Genomic DNA, 19,693 nt, shown 5'->3' with positions numbered 1-19,693 from the left:
TAAACATGATCTGAGGAAAATCTGTTTTCATGGAATCGTCATAGATTTTCATGTACTGAGGGATCTGAGAAAAAGGCCCAATATATGACAAATTCTACTATCTCATGCATCGGTCACAGGGCCGTTAAGACAACTGTTGTATTATTTTTACAAAAAATGGCTAGCACAGGGCAATGAAACCCTGTGGTGTGCACAGCATCTAAAAACACTGCAGCAGCAAACATTGTAAAAACCAAAATTTGTTTTAAAATGTATAGACCGGAGTATCTGATGCATTTCAAGATATACTAGTTCTTAGTCATTGCGGTGACCAAGAGCAAGTGTAGCTCTAAACATTCAACCAATCTGGAGTAAGAAGTTTGTACTGAATTTTGGTAACTATGTCCCAGCATCTCCAAGCCACATGTGAAGTCTAAGAGGATATAGCTTGGAGAGGAGGTTTGGTAAGAGCTGGTCATTGGCAGATTGTGCTACACATATACAGATATGTAAAGCTGCATGTTGAATGTGTTCACATACAATTGTACAGTTAATGATCTAGTAAAGTGGCTCCGGAAGAAAGGTCTTCAGATTTAACCCTTCTCTATAACAACTCACCTAGAATATAAGGAAAGTTTAATTGAGGGAATACTGTGGGGGTTCACACCCAGTACATAACCAGTACTGAGCTAGCGTGAAATAGCCGCACTGTTCACTCACTGTACAAACTGTAATGGCAAGTTTAGGTTTTAGAGCGCTGCCCCATAAACGTCAATGAGGCAGCACTGCTGTACCTACACTTGCCGTAGATTGTATCACAAGTAAGAAGAGCAGTTCTCTTGTGCTGCCTGTTATCTGTAGATGTTAATGGTTGTCAGACCCCCACAGATCTAATATTGATGGCCTATCCTAAGGACAGATCTTCAATCTTAGGAACCAGACCCTTAATAAACTTGTCCCTTTTGTTCTGATTTGAGGTTTTCGCAATGTGTCAGTGTTTTTCTGCAGTTAGTTAAATGCATGGTTTTGATAAAGTTTAGGTCTTAAGCGCACAGCTACATTATGGCTCCATGTTGTACAGAGCTATAATAGGTCACACAGAGAGATGCATGAGGCCTTACTGTACCTCTGTAGACATATTATTTGTTTCACATGGAGCCATAAAAAGTTTAAAAAAAACATTATATGCTTCATGCTTCCATAAAGCTTGAGTTGAGTTTACTTGAGGCCTATGACCATGCTCAAGCTTGACAGTTTTTCCTCCCCAACCTATTTTTATATAAACGCATACACTAAGTGCAGAAAAACAATATCATATTGATTTTAGTGCAACAGTAATACAGTTAATAATATTGTAAGGTTTACGTAAGAGCTACTCAATGAATTTGCCACCTTACACGTAGTTCAGTAGGTGTGCTACATACACAAGAGGAATCACAGCTAGTGATATATTCCATAGTTCTCGGAGCACAAGATAAAGTGAGGACACTTTGTCATTGTTAATACAGTGTTATTGATATCACAGTCTTTCTGTTTTACTGGCAACATTGCAGCACGTAGGCTCAGTGCAGGATTATATGTCACATCTGAAGTCTGTGTGGTAAGTACTATAGAGCCTTTCACAGTAAGTGATCACAAGAAATGTCTATTGTGGAACGTTTTCCTTACAGTAGCGAAAATAGATCCCGATTTTAAAAAAAATCTCTGTACCCAAAATAGGTATTTTTTCACTTAAATCAGAAAGAAATGGTATAAGAAAATAGATAAAAGATATGTCAAAAATGCAACACCAGATAAACAAGGCAGCGTTGGAAATGTGGACAGTAGTCTTGTCTTTGTAAACTGCGTTCACGTTCACATTCTGTTCCCAGTCATTTTGGTTCTGGCGCATATGCTGTCTCTGGCAGATCTACAATAGAGCAATGGGTTTATTGCCTTGTCCTGTCACACACTGGGAGGGTGTTGAATTGTCCAAATTGGCATATGTAGTGTATAGGCTGGTGACTTGGAAGTCTGTGAAGGAATGGTCACTGCTACTAGACACTGGTGTCAGGCCTATGGTCCCCAAATCACAGTCTGACAGCTGCAAAGGAGAGTTGCTGAATGCTGCCAGTGTATCTAGACTAAAGCTGTCATCCTTCATGTCTTCCCAGATGTTACCTTCGAAAAAAAGAATATAAGATTATGTCATGTACCTGTACCAAACATACATATATCTACCAGATACAATTTTTCTCTGTGCGGTCAGCCTATAGAATATACCTAGTTCTTAATTTCATTTCCAAGAGACTTATTTTATGCATTTTTGAGACTTAAATCTGATCTTGTAGGGTCAGTGCACACAGAGTTTTTTGGCGAAGATTTTGACCCTGAATCCGCCTCAAAATCAGCCTCCAAAAAAGCCTCCCAACTCTATTGGGAGGCTTTTTATGGATGCTGATTTTGAGGCGGATTCAGTGTCAAAATCAGCGCCAAAAAACTCCGTGTGCACTGACCCTTAGCATTTCAAAGAGTAACTGTGAGCAGGTACTTTACAGTATAAACTGGCATTTACCATTATACATAATAGGCCTAAGAAACGCCCCTGGAAAATGGTGGATTGTCCTCTGAGACAGACCTGGGCATACAATTAATTCTTACATTCCATACTTGTATATATGTAATTAGGTCTAGGCTCAAATATTGAAAGAAGAATACTTGGTTGCTTTTCCATAGAGTATCCATGGAGTACTCCAAATAATGAAAATCCAAAAGACTTGTGTTGACGTGATGGACTAAAAAGGTGCAATTTGTCACAATGTATCAATTAAGTATTGGCCAGGTCACATTTCCATGTTATATTTTTATTACAGCTTTTTTTTTTTTTTTTACAATTTAAAGCTATATATACAAGGAATTAATCACACAAGATAAATCTTAATTAATCTTAATATTAATTATGCACACAAATGTATTTTTATCTGCAATTGTGGATACCCATATATGTTATTGGGGGCACACACGCAGCCTTAGTTTTTGTGGCTATGTGCCCAGACCGAATTTAAGAGCTACAAATTATGGAGCAGGTCCTATCTCTGTCCATAATAACGACTCTGTCACATTCATTTGAATGTATGGGTGAGTGAAAACTACGGATGACACACTGATACCAATCCGTGTGTCATTTGTGCTGTTTTCACTGATCTGCAGACTGCACATGAAGCCTAACTGAACCAAAACCAGGACGGTATCCTGGTCATACCCTTCCCTGCGTATGTTTCCTATCAGTGGGCAATATATTCAAGGTAAATTGTTTTCTTCCAGGTAAATATGGCTCTTTAGGAACCATTTGTATCTCCATAATGTTCACACAAACATATATACAAAGCAAAAAATATACCAAGCAAGTTTCTGATGTGCAGATATTAATATCTAAAGGAATGCAAAATTTGTGAATCTGTCTTGGTGTATGCTCACTTCTGATTTCACAACTTATTAACACTAATGATAACCTACCTTGAAGAGCAAAATCCATAATACTAGGATCAATGGAATCCACCTCTGTGTTCATATCTGAGGTAATGCTGAGGAAGTCAGAAGCTCCCCTACTTATAACATGCTGGTGCAGCGGGCTTTGAGTCATGTCTGGGACCACATGGAGTGGAGGGCTTTGGGCTGGTGCAGGAGAACTTGATGCAATCCTAGCTTGAGTCTGAATTTGATGATGTAAAGCTATGGACTGTAAAGATAGTGTCATGACAGGATGTGGCTGAACTTGCTGAATGGGAATACTTCCAATATTTGTCATTACTGGTGCTTCGGAGGTTGTTAATTTACTTGGAGCTTTGCAGTTTTCTGGCCTGTCCATAATCAGTTTGTCCAGTTCATCTGTAAGGGAAGTTTATAGTCAAGCAAGTGCATTTGTATTAGAGTTCAGACATGTAGTTTATAGGTAAAATCAACTCATCTTGCCATTCGGCACACTTACCTGGGTTAGCCATACTCCTTCGAATGGCTGGTAGATCTTTCCTCTTCCACTTCTGCATCTCCTCTTCCATTTTCTCTATCTTAGCAGGATTCAAAGCCCAAAGACATCCTTTACGAGAAGATCCACTTAACTTATTCTCCACCTTTTCAAAGCACTTGTTCAGGGACAGGTTATGTCGCACTGAATTTTTCCAGCCATCAGGAGCTGTCTGTAAAGGCAAAGGACACAATTCTGTCATTGACAATATGTTTTCAAGAGGACCTGTCACCTCTCCTGACATGTTAGTTAAGTAAATAATTGCAATCCCCATAACATAACAATTTTGCAACATGTTTTCTTAGGAACATGTTGTGCCGTTCCTTTATTATTCCTCCTAGACATTTATGAGTATATTGCCATCTGGGTGTTATCAATTGTGGGCGTTACCCTGCACAGCCTGGCACTGTTATGGTAAGTTCACATGTAGTATTTTGGTCAGGATTTTGAGGCCGTATCCACCTCAAAATCCTGACCAAAAAGAAGGCTCCCATTGAAATCAATGGGAGCTGCTCAGGTCTTTTTTCCAGGAGCCGGAACAAACCAGAAAAACAAGCCGGAAAAATAAGCGAGATGCTCATTCTTCAGGCCATTTCCAGAATTGTTATATTTTGGAGTATGCATGTTTTTACTAATACAGATCAGAAGAGGTGACAGCTCCTCTTTATTATGAGTTTATTACACACACATAGTTCACAGCAAATATTACAGGACAAAATGGTTGTGACAGTGTATTTTGCAGCTGCCAAAACTGTTGCATTACTGTACATTCATGGACAGACTAGATCATTTCACCACAAGTACTCTATTGGACAGATATCTGGATACCGTGCAGGTTACTAAACTAATTTTTATGTTGTGTAGCCAACTTCATATAAGCTGTACTTTGTCAGATGATGCTATTTTACTAGTACTGCCTATTAGAAGTTGGGCCCTAAAGGGATTTGCATGGTCAGTGGCCTGTGTGGCAGTAAAACATTTCTTCAGTGAATAGAAATAAATCATTAAATCATTTGGCTAAATGTAGGATAGATACAGTGATTTTACTGCAGTGGAAATGAAGCCATGTTACCCTTCGTTCACATCTGTGCTTGGTATTACATTCGGGGAGTGTGCATGGGGACCCCCCGAATGGAATACAAAACGCAATTGCAAGCGCTGTGCAGTAAAAGCATACTGATCCCCATAGACTATAATGGGGTTGGTGTGCTTGCCGCGCGCTGCCCGCAGGAATCATGCAGACAGGAAATTAGATTGTGATCTACTTTCCTGTCCGCATGTTCTGTGCAGAGATCTGACGGCAAGCACACAGACCCCATTATAGTCTATGGGGTCCATGTGCTTTTACTGCACAGCACTTGCAATTGGTATTCCGCTCGGGGGGGGGGGTCCCCATGTGGACTCCCCCAGACAGAATACAAACGCAGATGTGAAGCAACCCTTAGACCAAGAATGATAACCAAGTATTTTAATGTTCAAGGGTCCAGTTTTCATGATCTTAGGCTTTGTGGCTGGTGCACTTCCAAGTAAAGGTTGGACATCGACATTCAGAAATGCTATTCTACTCACCACTCTTATAACACCTGTTTATTTGATTTCTATGCTCTTACCTTGAAATATGGGAAGTGCTCCTTCATGAAACTGTAGATCTCACTCACAGGCAGGCTACCAGTCTTGCTGTTTTTTAAGGCCATTGCAATAAGGCAGCTGTAACAAAACAGCAAATAGTGACTATGACCAATAACCCACAACACTGCTATTTTTTTAGATTTGCAAATCTACAGAAACTCACCTGTATGAATATATAGGCTTAGGGTAATTCTTATGGTGTATGTCCTGCGCAGAGTGAGCAGCCAGGCGTGCTTGAGAATATGGAGGCTGTGCTCTATAGGAGTTATTAAATATCCCAGCAGGAGAACACTACAGTGAATAGAACACAAGACAATAGATATCTAGCTCATAAAACAGTAAAGTTATTGCAACAAAATGGTCAATTGTAAGAAAGAGTTAACTGCTTCCTCCCCACCCCACTGTCAGTAAAAGCCTTATATAAAGCACTCATCAGTATTCTTGAGTGGGGAATTTGCTGTGATCATAATTAATGTAGGGTAGGAGCTCACAAAACATATAAGAAGCAACAGATCCAAGTATCGTTGCTTTACCTGCTGAGAACCCTGAGATAGTTCATAGACTTGCTGGGAATGAGACTGATACATAGGCTGTGGAGACTGAAGGCTTGGAGACTGATGTCCACCCATAGTGTACTGGGTGATCTGTTGAGAAGAATAAAAAGGTTAGTGATTTTGTTTGTAGCCTAATTGTCTACCTGCATAATTTATCAATCCTCTTACATTGGAAACATGGGAGGTCATGGTGTTCAGGCCGAGGATACCTTGCTGCATACTTGCTGGTATATGAATCATTTGTCCAGACATAGTATTGGGGAGATGACCTAAAAATGAGAACATATATATGACGTTGTAAAGAACACACATACTACTATAGAAAGCATGCACACCTTTCTGACTGTAAATCTATACACATTGTACATGTGACCTACCTTGCTGCTGTATTACTATGTTCTGTGAGTTCATATTGTACTCCATTCTTCCACTGGTCATTTGCTGTAACCTGGGCACATCCACAGAGGTCAGCCATGATAGAGACTGTAAGTCATTAGGAAGATCGTCATCTCGTATTTGTGAGGGGTCAGAGGGCACAAGCCTGCAAGTATTAATGCTATAGGTAAGAAATATTCTGTATATATTGTATGCATTGAATATACATCTAAAAACAAGGTAACCTATTAGCAGCTCCTCACTTTAGTACAGTAACATATCTCCTTTAGAGCTCGGTATTGCATATAATAGAAGAATGACTTCTAATCACTCATTACTAATAGTGTAAGTAGATTCATAAATGATAGATTCATGCCGTCATTTCTGGTGCCCAATGCTCCCCATGAGCTGAGCTCTGTACAGTGAACTGTTTGGATGTTGACCAGTCTGCAGTGAAGCTGCTTTGTACCAGAACAGCATGCTTTACCATTCATGCTCATAATATCCCTTTGCAATTTTGCAGGGTGAAGGGGAGAAAGGGCCCAGCTGACCTTTATTCCGGCTCTCCCATTGGCTGAGTCATAAACAAACAAGATCAAACAAAATCATTTGAAAGCTGGGCAGGCCCGGCTGGGTTGCAACAGTTGGTTCTGTTATTGAAAGATGATTGCCTATTGTGTCCGCAAACGGCTAGAGCCGACTGACACGTGTCTCCATTGTTTTCTTTTTAGGTTAATTGTTTCTCTTTTTCATCTTCCTCCCCCTCTCCTTTACCCCTCTACACAGACCCTGCATTAATCTAGCTGAATGACAGCAGACAAGTAACGCACAAAAACATGCCATCTGCCACCCGCCTGGTGCCTACTGGCCTGAAAGAAGAGGCTTGTGATTTTTCCTTATTTTAAATCGAAAGGTCGGATAAGGGGTGTTAAGAGTCAAAACCCTGTGCAAATGCCTCCTGTCATGTGGCAAACCTCCTTCCAGGATTGTAAAATACTAGCAAGCAACGTGTTAACACCTCCCAACAAATTCACCAGTTAGATCCTAGGACCACAAATGTATAATGTATTCATCTTACTATCACAATATTCAGCTATTCATATTTCTTTGCCATTTACAATATTTTCATCTGGTAATAACTGGCACTTTAATATGAATACAAATTGCTGAATCGCTCCGGCTGCAACCCAGGTGTCCGTAGCCTTTTGGCCCTGAGATCAGAGGAAGAAAGGCAGCTGTTCAGTTCTGAATGAACATTGAACTGCGTTCTATTTATTATACTAGTAATGGCCAATCCTATATATTACACATATGTGCCCCCAGCATACATTATACATACATCGGTGCCCAGCTTCTTCATAGCAGAACCATAATCTAAAAGTTCTCCCTTCATACATATCAACAGAATATACGATTTGTTTTGTTGCCATTCTTTCAGTGTAAAGGTGGACGTTAACTTTTTTTTTTTACAGCTCCTGCCAATTGATCTGTCAACAGTATAGAGTCAAAGAAGGAAAGCAGAAACAAAGGTCAGACAGGAGGAAATCTTCTTAAGGCCCCATGTTGCAGAAAAGCTGATTTTTTGTTACATGTTTTGCTGCCTTTTTTTGAGCCAAAGTCAAGATTGCTTTGAAAACTAATGGGAAAAATATAGGAAGTACTTATAGTATACATCTCTCTTCTATTAAATCCACTCTTGGCTTTGGCTCAAAAAACGCATCAAAATCTGCAGATTTTGTACAACGTGGGGCCTCACCCTAAAAGAACTTAGTTCTCTCACTGAGATAGGCAACATCAAATATAAACGGCAGCCACTTACTATATACTGAGATAGTATTTGTAGCATTCAGTTGAGCCACATGTGTACGTTTAGATCATAGTTGTTGGTTGAAATCTAATGTCCATGGCTAGCTTAGGGTCTTAGGTAAATTAAATGTACATCTATTGGCTGCAAACATTTTATTAGTCTGGAATAAAATGTATGCAAAAAGTGGTTACGTATCAATAAGTAAGCAAACAATGATAGCCTAAAGAGAGTCTATTAAAGAAATAATATTCATCTGCTACCGCTGTATTACGGAGCAAATTCCAATGATAAATCATCACTGTGATTCTACTTCTCAAGTAGGATGGGTGATGTTATAGCACATAGTAGCACAGGCTGGAGATGGTAGGGGTCTGAGTAAAGCAGTGCTCTATGGAGCTGAAGATCTGCCCCCAGTGCACCAAATGCCTCAGTTGCACAAGAGTTCAAAATACCGTTTTTTTTTTTTCCATATCTATAAAAGTGACATACATAACACATGAATATCACTGAAATGTGTGCTGTAATGTTGTGGTGACCGTTTGGGGAAGGTGGTAACAAACAACAGCTTTAATAAAATAACATCAAAAATACAAAGAGATGGATTATTATATTGAGCAGCAATTTATCACATTGACTTAACTGACATAACCACTGAGCTATGATATTCATATAAGATGCCCTTAAAACAAAGAAATATATACATATATATGTATTTATATACATATTATTAGCATAGTGTATTATATTATTTATATACATTACATTTTAGGTTTTTTTCCAGTTGCTAAAATACAAACAGCAAAATTTATAATGTCAAATAAGATAATGACGTTACTAAAAACGAAATAATACATAAAGAGAGGACACTGGGAGACTAATATATCTATATATATGGATGGATTTAGAAATGGATAACTACAAAATAAAACAACTTAATATTGCAAGTGTGAACCATGAATATAGACCACGGAAAAAGCCTTACAAATATGGACTATTCCTTGAGACATAGAAAGATGGGTTGTGTTAATACACGGAATAAGATGTAGAAGACTATAAATAATGGGGATATGCAAGATTATTATTAAAATGGTCATAGATGGAAAAGCAATAAAGAGTATGTTAAGGTTAAGGCCCCACGGGCCGTAAACGCAGTGATAAAGCGCTGCGGGAAGAACCGCTGCATGATCGCATTGCGGTTCTTCCCGCAGCGCTTTGAAGAGAAAGTTCACGGCATTTTCCTCTGCGGACTTTTTCTTCCCATTATATACTGCTTTGCAAATCACAGCGTGTCTGCACTGCTTTTTTTTCTGCAAAGTGGGCATAAGATTCGCACGAATCCCATCCCCTTTGCTTGCACTGTAAAACACCGTGATTTTTACTGCAGCATGCGGGCTGCGGGCAAATCGCGGCGTTTTCATCCCATGGGGCCCCGGCCTAAGACAGTTTTTTGAAGCCAAATTTTGGAATCTCCCAACGCCTCCCAACTTTCCCATTCATATCAGTTGGAGTCAGGAGCAGATTTTATTCTTCTAGCTTATCTGACATCTAGAGGGAAAAAAAAAGCCTCATGACCTGTCTTCAGGAACATTCCACCTTGCAAACCCTATTGAAATTAATGGGAAGAACAAAAAAATGCTAGCGTTTTTGGAACGGTGTTTGCAAAAATCCTTTTTTCAGCAACAGAAAATAATCTGCCTGACTTCCATTTAAGTGAATGGGGGCAGGTGTTTTTGAGGAATATTTTGAGGAGAATTGCACCTCAAACGTCTGCCTGCAAGAAGATACTCCTCAGGAAATTATATTACCGGTACTGTAATCTGATTTGCAGCAGTGAGTCATATTCTCTTTTCTGGTCCTTAGTTGTCATGTGACCAGTGATCAGACTCTCCAAATGATGTAGTGTCTTATGTGTGGAGAGGAAGTCAGTTCTCATAGGAGCCAATGAACAAACTGACTTCCTGTCCACACATTAGATACAGTGTTGGCTGAAGATTCATTCTGATTGCTATATAGCTAACAAATACAACCACCAGTAAGATTACCTTCACTACAGTGTATATTATGTGTTGTTCTAATGGGTCAGAGTATAACATTTGTTTGTGGGAGTGCTAACTCAAAGGGAGTCTGTCAGCATTTTGGAAACCTCAAAAGTGGGGACAATGTTATAAAGAGACAACGGAGAGAGGTAGACACATATCTAAAACAGTAACCATACAGGGTTTATGTCCAAACGTTAAAGTGGACCGTTGCCCACCTCCACCAACTTCAGTTCTTAGAATCTGTTAAAAGACGCTACTCCACTGATTCCAGCACAGTTGGAATTTTTTCTCTACTCTAGCCCCCACCATTCTCGAACAATTGGTCCAGGTAGTTTCAGTGCCTGATATGCTATTTAGGCTCTGTACTATCAGATGGGTGGTGTCAGGCAGGAGAAGAAAGGAGAGCGTGATTCAGAGCGCTTATCATAAGCAGTGCCAAAACTCGAATATGCACCCCTTGCTTTCCTTACACCACCCACCTAAGTGCACTAATTGCTCGGAAATGGTGTTGGTAGAGAAAAAGATCCAACTGTGCTGGAATCAGTGGGGCAGCATCTATTAAATGAGTAAGAGAACTGAAGAGGGCAGAGGTGGTTAAAGGTCCTCTAAAGGCTCAGAACCCAGGATATAAACCAAGTCCTCAATCCTGCTTACCTCAGTTCATTTGCATACTGACAACTGAAAACACCACTTCACATGCGGGGAAACATCATGTGATTCAGGTGACTCTAACATCTCAAAGTCCCTCCCACCTGCTCTGAAAGACCACTCAAACAGAGATGTCCTTCTACATCAGAGCGGAGGGGCTGAGATGAAATCATTGTAAAGTGTAAAGACATCATACTGCAAAGCTACAAAATATAGAATAGTACTTAAGTAGTACAATAAATGAAAGCTATATTCAGGTTCTAGTAGCTTTAAAGATGCACAGTCAGTAGTCATGAGCCAGACAAACTACTATAGAATTTAATTCTCTGACATCCATTTTACATCCATTAAAAACATCAAAAAAAACATCAAAAAAAGAAAGACCAATGAAATTCATCAGTCAAATGGCCGGTTTTTTTAGTCAAATGGCCGATAGACTTACTAATCTCTTTAAGGCTAGAACACAATGAGCCTTGACACTCACTATAACAGTCCTTGTATATTACACCCTCTATAAACGCTAATCCACATCTCCATTATCACCACTCCAGATGATTGTGATATCATACATTGAAGAAATAGCGCCACAAACCAGCAAACTACAGATTCATAAAGAAACCATCACATTTTCTTGTATGTCAATTTGTATACGTAGGTCAGAGAAAAATGAAAATAAAATCTACAAATATTCCCTAAAACAAATACACTTTCCCTGAACAATCACAACAAAGTAACCTGCAAAAAACTATGGATATCTTACGCTATTCAATGTAATATTTTGGGTTAAACTTACTTGGTCTCTGAGTCGTGTCTGCACTAGAGCTGCATCCTCCTAGCCTGCTATTCTCACCTGATCAGCACCAATTCTAGGGTCACTTGGGCAGGCCTTAGGGGAACATTTTGTGACACCCCCTCAGGCTCTGCATTGTGTGTAACGCAGATCATGAAGAGGACGGTGCAGAGAATGCTCCCCCGAGGATTGCCTAAATTGGCCTTTATGTAATGGAATAATATCAATTCCTTCATTTCTACGCAAATGTGATAATTATTGAGGAATCTAAATAACCAGAAACATCAACTATAAATAATAAAACTAGCAATTATGTTTTATGAAAACTGATTGGTGTATACAACACAACCATTGCTATCATAACAGCACCGGTAAATAGAAATGTCACTCGCCTGATATTTAGAGGATAGATCCTGCTCAGGCGAACCATTTCCAAGCTGAGGATTGATTTTTCTCACCTTTCAATCATTCATTGGTAATTTACAAACTGTCTGGGTGTAATTGCTTTAGGCTGCTAACACTGAGACATTGCTGGTGGATTACTGAATGGAGCCACGGGAGATGATAACATGCGGGCGTAGTCCCAGTACTTTGCCCATGATATCTATATACGAGTATGCGCAAATAAACATACTAGACAAAGGGTGCAGTATCAATAAAGACTCCTGTGTCTGCTCAGACTCACATGGTGGCATAAATGACAGCAGACATACACACATTTCCACGCTAAGATCCATCAACTAGGCCCATTAATAACTGGGGGTGGAGTTAAGACTTGCCCCCACCAAGCCCATAACATTAGGATTCAGAGAGGGTCTGTCCCTGCCTTGGCCATGACACAACCCTAATCTAATGTGACATGCCAGAATTCCCATGGTACTCTACTGCTCTTTGGCAAGTTAGCCTCTTTGTGGATTTTAGAATCAGGGTGGTCCTGATGAAATGAATATGGCTGGGTAGAGAGGTGTAAGAGTGACTGGTGGTTTAGTGTGTGCACTAGAATACTGCCATAATTTGCTTTGTACTTGCTTTACAACTCATTTTGTATTCTCTGTTGTAGACACTTTCCAACAGTTTCTGCACCACAGGTCAGCAGGGTAGTGTTTTATATGAAAATCCCTGAGGCAAAAAATGCACCAAAATTCTGGACAATGCGTTAGAAATTTGCATCAAATTTTGTCAAAAACTAAGGCAACTAATAAGTGTTGTAAAGTTAGACTTGACAGTCTAAGTATGCCAGACAGTGAAAATCTAGTGCACGGCCTAAACATTAGATACTATTAGTTTATCTGCTCCAATGTTGTCTAATGTGGAGGAGACCAAGGTTCAGTATTTTATATGTGAGAGATGGAAAACATAACTGACAGATGAATATTATTTAACATGAACCTGTCACATGGAATGGAATGAGGAATAGGCAGAGATTTAGATCAATAAGCAACAAGGTTTGCAAAATATTTTCCTACCAAACTATATATAGCTCCTACTGCTCTATAACATCCTGCCTGCATATAGGAATGCCTGTTCAATGTGACAAGTTCATGTTAAATAGTATGCGATTGACAGCTATCCCATCTCCCCTACAAAGGAGCAACACCTCTGGTACCATTTATTTCATAAATTGTTTTGGACATGATATGGCTGTGTAAAAATGCCCTCATTAGGACCCTTGGATTAAACATAAGAACTTAGAAGATTAACAGCAGAAAAGGACCACATGGACCATCTAATTTGTCCTTATATTAGTATCATTTTATTTTGGGATATGGATATGTTTATTCCAGACAAGCTTAGGCTCGGTTCACATCTACTGTATGTTTGAGAATTCCGTTTCCCTCTCCACATGAAAAATGCCAAGTGAAAAGCACTGCAAGTATCGTAGCACTTTTTTCTCCGCATTTTTCGTGAGGAAACCACACTGACCACATTATAGTCTATGGGGTCCGCGGTTTCCTAAGGTAACCGCTTTTTTATGTGGATTAGGTGTCCGTTCAGGGGGTCCCCAAGCAGATCCTACTGAACGGAAACCCATGCTCAGATGTGAATTACGCCTTAAAGGTGTTATCTGGTTTCTAACATTGATGGCCTATGCTTAGGATAGGCCATCAATATTAGATCTACAGGGGTCCGACATCCGGGACCCCCCTCACAGGTCACCTATAACCAGACAGTCCGGCTCCGGGTAACCCATCGAAATCTATGAGATTACAATACCAAAACTCGCTACAGTTTCTATGGCGAGTGAGTAACCCATCTCGCATATGTAAACAATTTAGATGGATAGATAGATTAATTTAATGCTTTGCAATACATGCGGCAAATCTACAACAACATTGGCAACAAAATATGCAAGTTGGGATAGGTACACATCTGCAACAGAGACTCCGCAGCAGATTCTGATGAAATTTCCGGAGGACTGCAAATAATCATTAATGGGGTTGTGCCCAACAGGCAGCATGGTATAGAATAGGAGGAATTGTGCCATTAAGGGCACTTATCCATCTCTTATCCATTATGATAGTTGATCAGCTTTTTCTTAGGCATTTTCAAACCTTTTTTTGTTTCTGAGTAGTGTAAATAGGGTAGTGTATTCACAGGACATGCGATAAGTGTATGATCGCTGGGGATCCAACCACTGGGACCTCCAGCAATCAGGAGAATGGGGGCTGAAAAGTTGCCCTAAAGCCTTCTTTTGAATGGACTACTCCATTTATTGCTATATGGATGCTGGGAACACAACGAGGCTTTAGAGACATTCTCGGTCCCCCTCTTGACACTTGGGGACACAGCAGTCAGGCTCCCAAGATTTGGACACTCATCCCCTGTCCTGTGGATAAGGAGTAAGTGTCCTTAATGGCACAACCCGTTTAAGGTAGTGTCAGGACAGAATCACTTTGTTATAATAACAAATAGGCTGGTCTCTAAAGGACTACACAAACGTATGGTTCTTGTAATCGGCCCTACTACATTTCAACATGTTCAATCCTACTGTATTTACTGAAATAAATGGCTTTGTAAGAGTATGGTTATCTCGAGTTCTGGATCATCTTTTCTTAGCACTTCGTGTTTCACTGTTCCTCTGTTATTCATCCTTGAAATTTATGAATAAATTGACCATTGGGTGTTACTAGTCAGGGGTGTGTCTCTGCACAGTCTGACGGTGTCCAATCAGTGCTGCTAGTGTCAGACTTTGTACGCCCCTTTGACAAATGGAATGGAACACCCAAATTTTTGATACATTTCTAGTAAGACTAATAGAGGAATATTACAATGCAGAGGTACCCCAGAATTGTGATTTCAGAGAGAATACAAGCATTTACTAAAGAGAGATGTCAGAAGAGAAGATAGGTTCTCTTTAACTAATTTTGTACCGTATGTGCTCTGCAGGAACAGAAATAACACATCTCTTTTCTTATATATTTATTGGCATTATTTAATGCGTGGGACACTGCTATCAAACAGACTACTACAGTGAGATGTTTCAGTCCTATATTTGCAGATATGTGTGGCTTACTTATTTAGTCCAGTACATTCAGCTCATCAGCAGTCCTCCTTTTCACTTTGTATTGTAAATGGTGAACCATGAACATCTGTAGAACGTATTTCTCCATTCCAGCAATTTTGCTGCGGTTGGACAAAGACCAAGTCTCTTTTCATGCCACTTAAGATATTTAGAGCTTGTTATTGCAGTTATTAGGACAAACCACTCGTACATCATTTAAAGCTTGAATAGTCATACCCTAAATATGCTTTGACTGCTCCAAAAGATGCTCTCCTAGAGATCCCCACACAGAGGCAAATTCACACAGGCCTTGTCTTTAATTGGGAGCCATTCTCTTCCCCCTGTTATGTGGGACTGCAGAGCAACCCCGCAGTGATCCTCGGATCCCGTTATGTGCCATAGTGACAGGGCAAGTGTAAACAGCACTCATACAAAGTGACAGCTCTATTCTTTCCTCTGTCAGGCCTCATGAAAAAACCTTGCCATTATTTACGCAGCTCTCTCAGGAGCAATCACAACTACTGGAGGAGAAGTACAATGGTGGCTACTGGTTTACAGTTAACTGACTACGGATTCAAAGGCATAATTCTAATGGCCAAAAATTCTACTAGAATAACTAAACTTGCAGAACTTAGTTAAATCAAAGTATCTCTTCATAGCATACCCATACATAGTTGTTTACTAATAAATATCCATACATCCTAGCACAAATCCTATCAATAATTAAAACCAAACTAAATAAACTAACATTTTTGACAGTCATAGCAACAGGCTGCAAACCTTTCAGCATGTACTGTGACTAGAAAAAGTTTCGGGTGTTAAATATAAAAGATAACAAGGTGACATTAAACCTTAAAAGATTAATTCTTCTGACATGTCTGATTGAATAAATAATTACATTTGGCATGGAAAGAACTTTGTGTTGTACTGTTACTCTGGTTATTCCTATTGGAAATTTTTGGGTGTTACGAACCTAGAATCTGTCCCTATACACTATCCAATGAGTGTGGAGACTGTAAGAACACACCCCATATTAATCATATACATTTACAAGAGGAATAACAGAGGAACCGCACAATAAAGAGTTCTAAGAAATTATAAGCCAGAGTTATTTTATTGGCAATACAAGTATTTACTAAAACAGACATATTAGGGACAGCTGAGAACAGCAAAAAAGTAAAAAAAAAACAAAAAAAACCCCACACACATTCTGAAACCAGTGCATAAAAGGGGTCGGGTGTAATAACTACCAATGATCAAATTTCTAAAAGATGAGCACAATATTGTGGCATACTGACTGATGTATTACAATGTCTTTCCAATATTCCTAACTATCACAAACAACATACCTAGCAGTTACATATAACCTCATGAGAAAAAAATCAGTTTATTTTCTGCATTTATCACTGATTATTGGGAGATGTCACAGTATTCATAACAACAGTAATTTTATTTATCATTAATAATTACCGCAATTAATTATTATATGGATCTTATTATATTTTTTACTACATTCAGATAAATAATCACACATAAATTACATCTAACAAGGTAGATTATTAAATTATATAAGACCTGCTACACATAGCACTACCAATTATAAGAGAAGCGTGCAATTTATTGTGATAATAAGTACATAAAAAATAAAAAAATATTACATAAATTTACTCTGGAACTAGCTTCAGATCTAACTGTGATCTATTGCCTCTGTTAGTCATGCACACTTCGTTCTCTTACGAGCAGTATTCTACAGTATTCTACGTAGTATGCACCAGGGGGTGCTAAAATCTTTATTCTCACTGTAAAGATTGATACATTTTAGATGTAAGTGGCGATAAAGTAATTTTATTTACTTCACAATGTTACATCCACAGCGTCATTTTTTAAAATTATTCCTGACAAAGTGACATGTTAATTTTGTTTAGCCTCATTTATTCTTTAGCTGTAGGCTTCTATTCACACTGCTATAAATATTCAGTTGGAAAATATAAATTATCTGAATAATTGCTATTATGATAATTGCTTCAATTGTTCTCTTTTGTCATTGACTAATTCTATAATATGTACTCTGCGCAGTAAAATTACTATAGAAATATTAGAAGGGCAAAAGTGATTTTACTGACAGTACTTGTGCTGAATTACAGATATGTTGACTAAAATAGCAGATAAGAGATTACAATAGAAGTGTTATTGTATAGGTTGAATAACCTGTTTATGGGATAGAGGATCCTATCACAACATTAGAGGTAAATAAGTACTGAATATTAGTCTTACAGGACAATAAATGAGAGTGCAGAATAATAATGCTGCCATTGGCATCACTGTATGGATAGGAGTGACATGTAGTCCAGATTAGTTTTGTAATACAAACACACTCTACTATGAGCCATCTCATATCATACGTTCAAGCAGTTACTATATTTATGCATATGTGTTGATGCTAGCAAGTGAACACCTATGTAAAGTAAAATAAGGCTCAGTACCTGTATTCTTGACTGGGGGGTCGATTTTCTTCTGATGTCCTGATTATTCCAGACATAATTCCCGAGATGTCACTGTCTATCATCTCCTTTAAGGGGGAAAATTTGCTGTTAGCTAAATAGATGGACTGAATGACAGAGATAGATAGATAGATAGATAGATAGATAGATAGATAGATAGATAGGGATAAAAAATAGATATGTACCTTTGAATCAGAGGTAGATAGACAGATATGAGATAGATGATAGACAGATAGATAGATATTAGACATACAGATATGGATCAGATTGACAGACATATATGGTATAGATAGATAGATAGATAGATAGATAGATAGATAGATATTACACAGATGTGGAATAGATAGCTTAGACAGACATATATGGAATAGAGAGATAGATAGATATTAGACAGACAGATTTGGAGAGATAAATAGATATTAGACAGATATGGATTATATAGATAGATATTAGACAGACAGATATGGATTAGATATATAGACAGACATATATGCAGAGATAGATATTAGACAGACAGATATGGATTAGATAGATAGATATGCGGGATAGATATTAGACAGACAGATAGACAGATAAGGAATAGACAGATAAGGAATAGTTAGATATGACAGAATAGCTATAGATATAGATAATTACGGTCTTTAGACAGATATGAGATAGATGGCTATTCGATTAACCCTTTATGTTTTGATGTCACCACCATGAAGCATGCAGAATACACATCTCCATGAATATACATGTCATACAATGGTAAGCACTGTATATAGGACACAGAGGAGTCCAGGTGACATGGCATCCTTCAGTAGCCATAGATAAAGCAGGTGGGTACCTAATAGTGCTGGACTTGCTGGTGCACGGAGTGGTGTTGGTGCAGGCACCTGCGGGGTCTCTGTGTTCCTGGCCGCTGCTCTGTTCTTTGTAATGTGATTTCTATCTGGTCCCCAAACCGTTTTTAAATTTCCCTCTCAGGAGCTGTCCAGCGCCGCGCATGCGCACTGCAGGCCTGGGTCATTAGCAGGGCAGGCCAGGCCACTCGTCTCTCGCAGTGAGCCCTGCTCCCTGTTCTGTGCAGCCTCGCCTCCTGCCCTCAACAAGGTCGCCTTTGTGCCCACTAGTGACTGTCCTGGCCCAGCGTCCTCTCATATGTTTATGCCACAGTAATCGCCATGTTAAGGCACATGAGGTACAAGTACTTGGAGATGTTCGCTCTTATCTGTACGTAGAGACAGCGTTTGGTGTAACAGTTTTCATACAGCACTTTGTAGTGAGAGCGCATAGGGCACCGCTGTCATCTAAACACTTCTGCCCGGGACGTTTGACCTTTCCATAATGTTCTTGTAAAGCGCCAGTTGTTGCTTACTTCTTCACCGACACCAGGGTAAGGACACCCCTCGTATTGCAAGCGATGGTACGCGCCCGCTGCCACAACAGCCGTTGCTGTTTTGAAAGTTCAGCAGTGCCAGGCCAATGCGGGGGGGTTTGTTCTGTTGGACTCGTCCGGTGTCTCCGCTGTGAAGGTTGCTCCGTGGGGCTCGTGTGTGTAGAGAGCGCAGGTGTGTGAGCCGCAGCCCTGCTCTACTCCTCTGCCTCCTCACATCCTGCGCTCAGCCGTTGGCGAGTCAGTAAGCCCGCCCGGCCCGCGCTGGCCATACCCGCCGCAAGACCCGCGCCACAGCCCGGGAAAGGCAGGTGGGAAGGCGGCAGCAGGAGGGGGAGAGAAAGGGAGGGACGGGAGGCGCTCACACACCACAGGGGAAACAAACAAATAATTATCCCTGTATTGTCTCCACACGGAATGGAGAGCAACATTCAGTCAGTACACTTGTCCTGTGTGGGCATTAACACGTACTCAGAACTCCGAACGTG

General features: G+C 39.7%; 1 protein-coding gene across 1 annotated transcript; it reads right to left on the bottom strand.

Annotated features, from left to right (window-relative positions):
* Positions 1 to 1,670: 1,670 nt before the first annotated feature.
* FOXN4 (forkhead box N4) lies at positions 1,671 to 19,488 on the bottom strand. Its single transcript, XM_075276606.1, has 10 exons — positions 18,657 to 19,488; positions 17,810 to 17,895; positions 6,543 to 6,706; positions 6,334 to 6,434; positions 6,145 to 6,255; positions 5,775 to 5,902; positions 5,593 to 5,689; positions 3,947 to 4,154; positions 3,475 to 3,846; positions 1,671 to 2,139 (listed from the first exon to the last, which is right to left on the bottom strand). Exons 2-10 carry the CDS (start codon positions 17,890 to 17,892, stop codon positions 1,889 to 1,891), a joined length of 1,515 nt encoding a protein of 504 aa, XP_075132707.1. The 5' UTR covers positions 17,893 to 17,895; positions 18,657 to 19,488; the 3' UTR covers positions 1,671 to 1,888.
* Between the last annotated feature and the right edge of the window lie 205 nt (positions 19,489 to 19,693).

This window comes from Leptodactylus fuscus, chromosome 1, assembly GCF_031893055.1.
Source record: "Leptodactylus fuscus isolate aLepFus1 chromosome 1, aLepFus1.hap2, whole genome shotgun sequence".
NCBI lineage: Eukaryota > Metazoa > Chordata > Amphibia > Anura > Leptodactylidae > Leptodactylus > Leptodactylus fuscus.
Note: the sequence above shows the minus strand (reverse complement) of the source record. Positions and strands in the feature narration are given on the sequence as shown.

Excerpts from the sequence above, each read along its gene's own strand:
- FOXN4 (XM_075276606.1), bottom strand. The coding sequence starts at position 17,892 with ATGATAGACAGTGACATCTCGGGAATTATGTCTGGAATAATCAGGACA. Across the intron at positions 6,707-17,809 it reads CCCCCCAGTCAAGAATACAG|GCTTGTGCCCTCTGACCCCT; the intron begins GTACTGAGCCTT and ends TAATACTTGCAG. Across the intron at positions 6,435-6,542 it reads CATAGTAATACAGCAGCAAG|GTCATCTCCCCAATACTATG; the intron begins GTAGGTCACATG and ends TCTCATTTTTAG.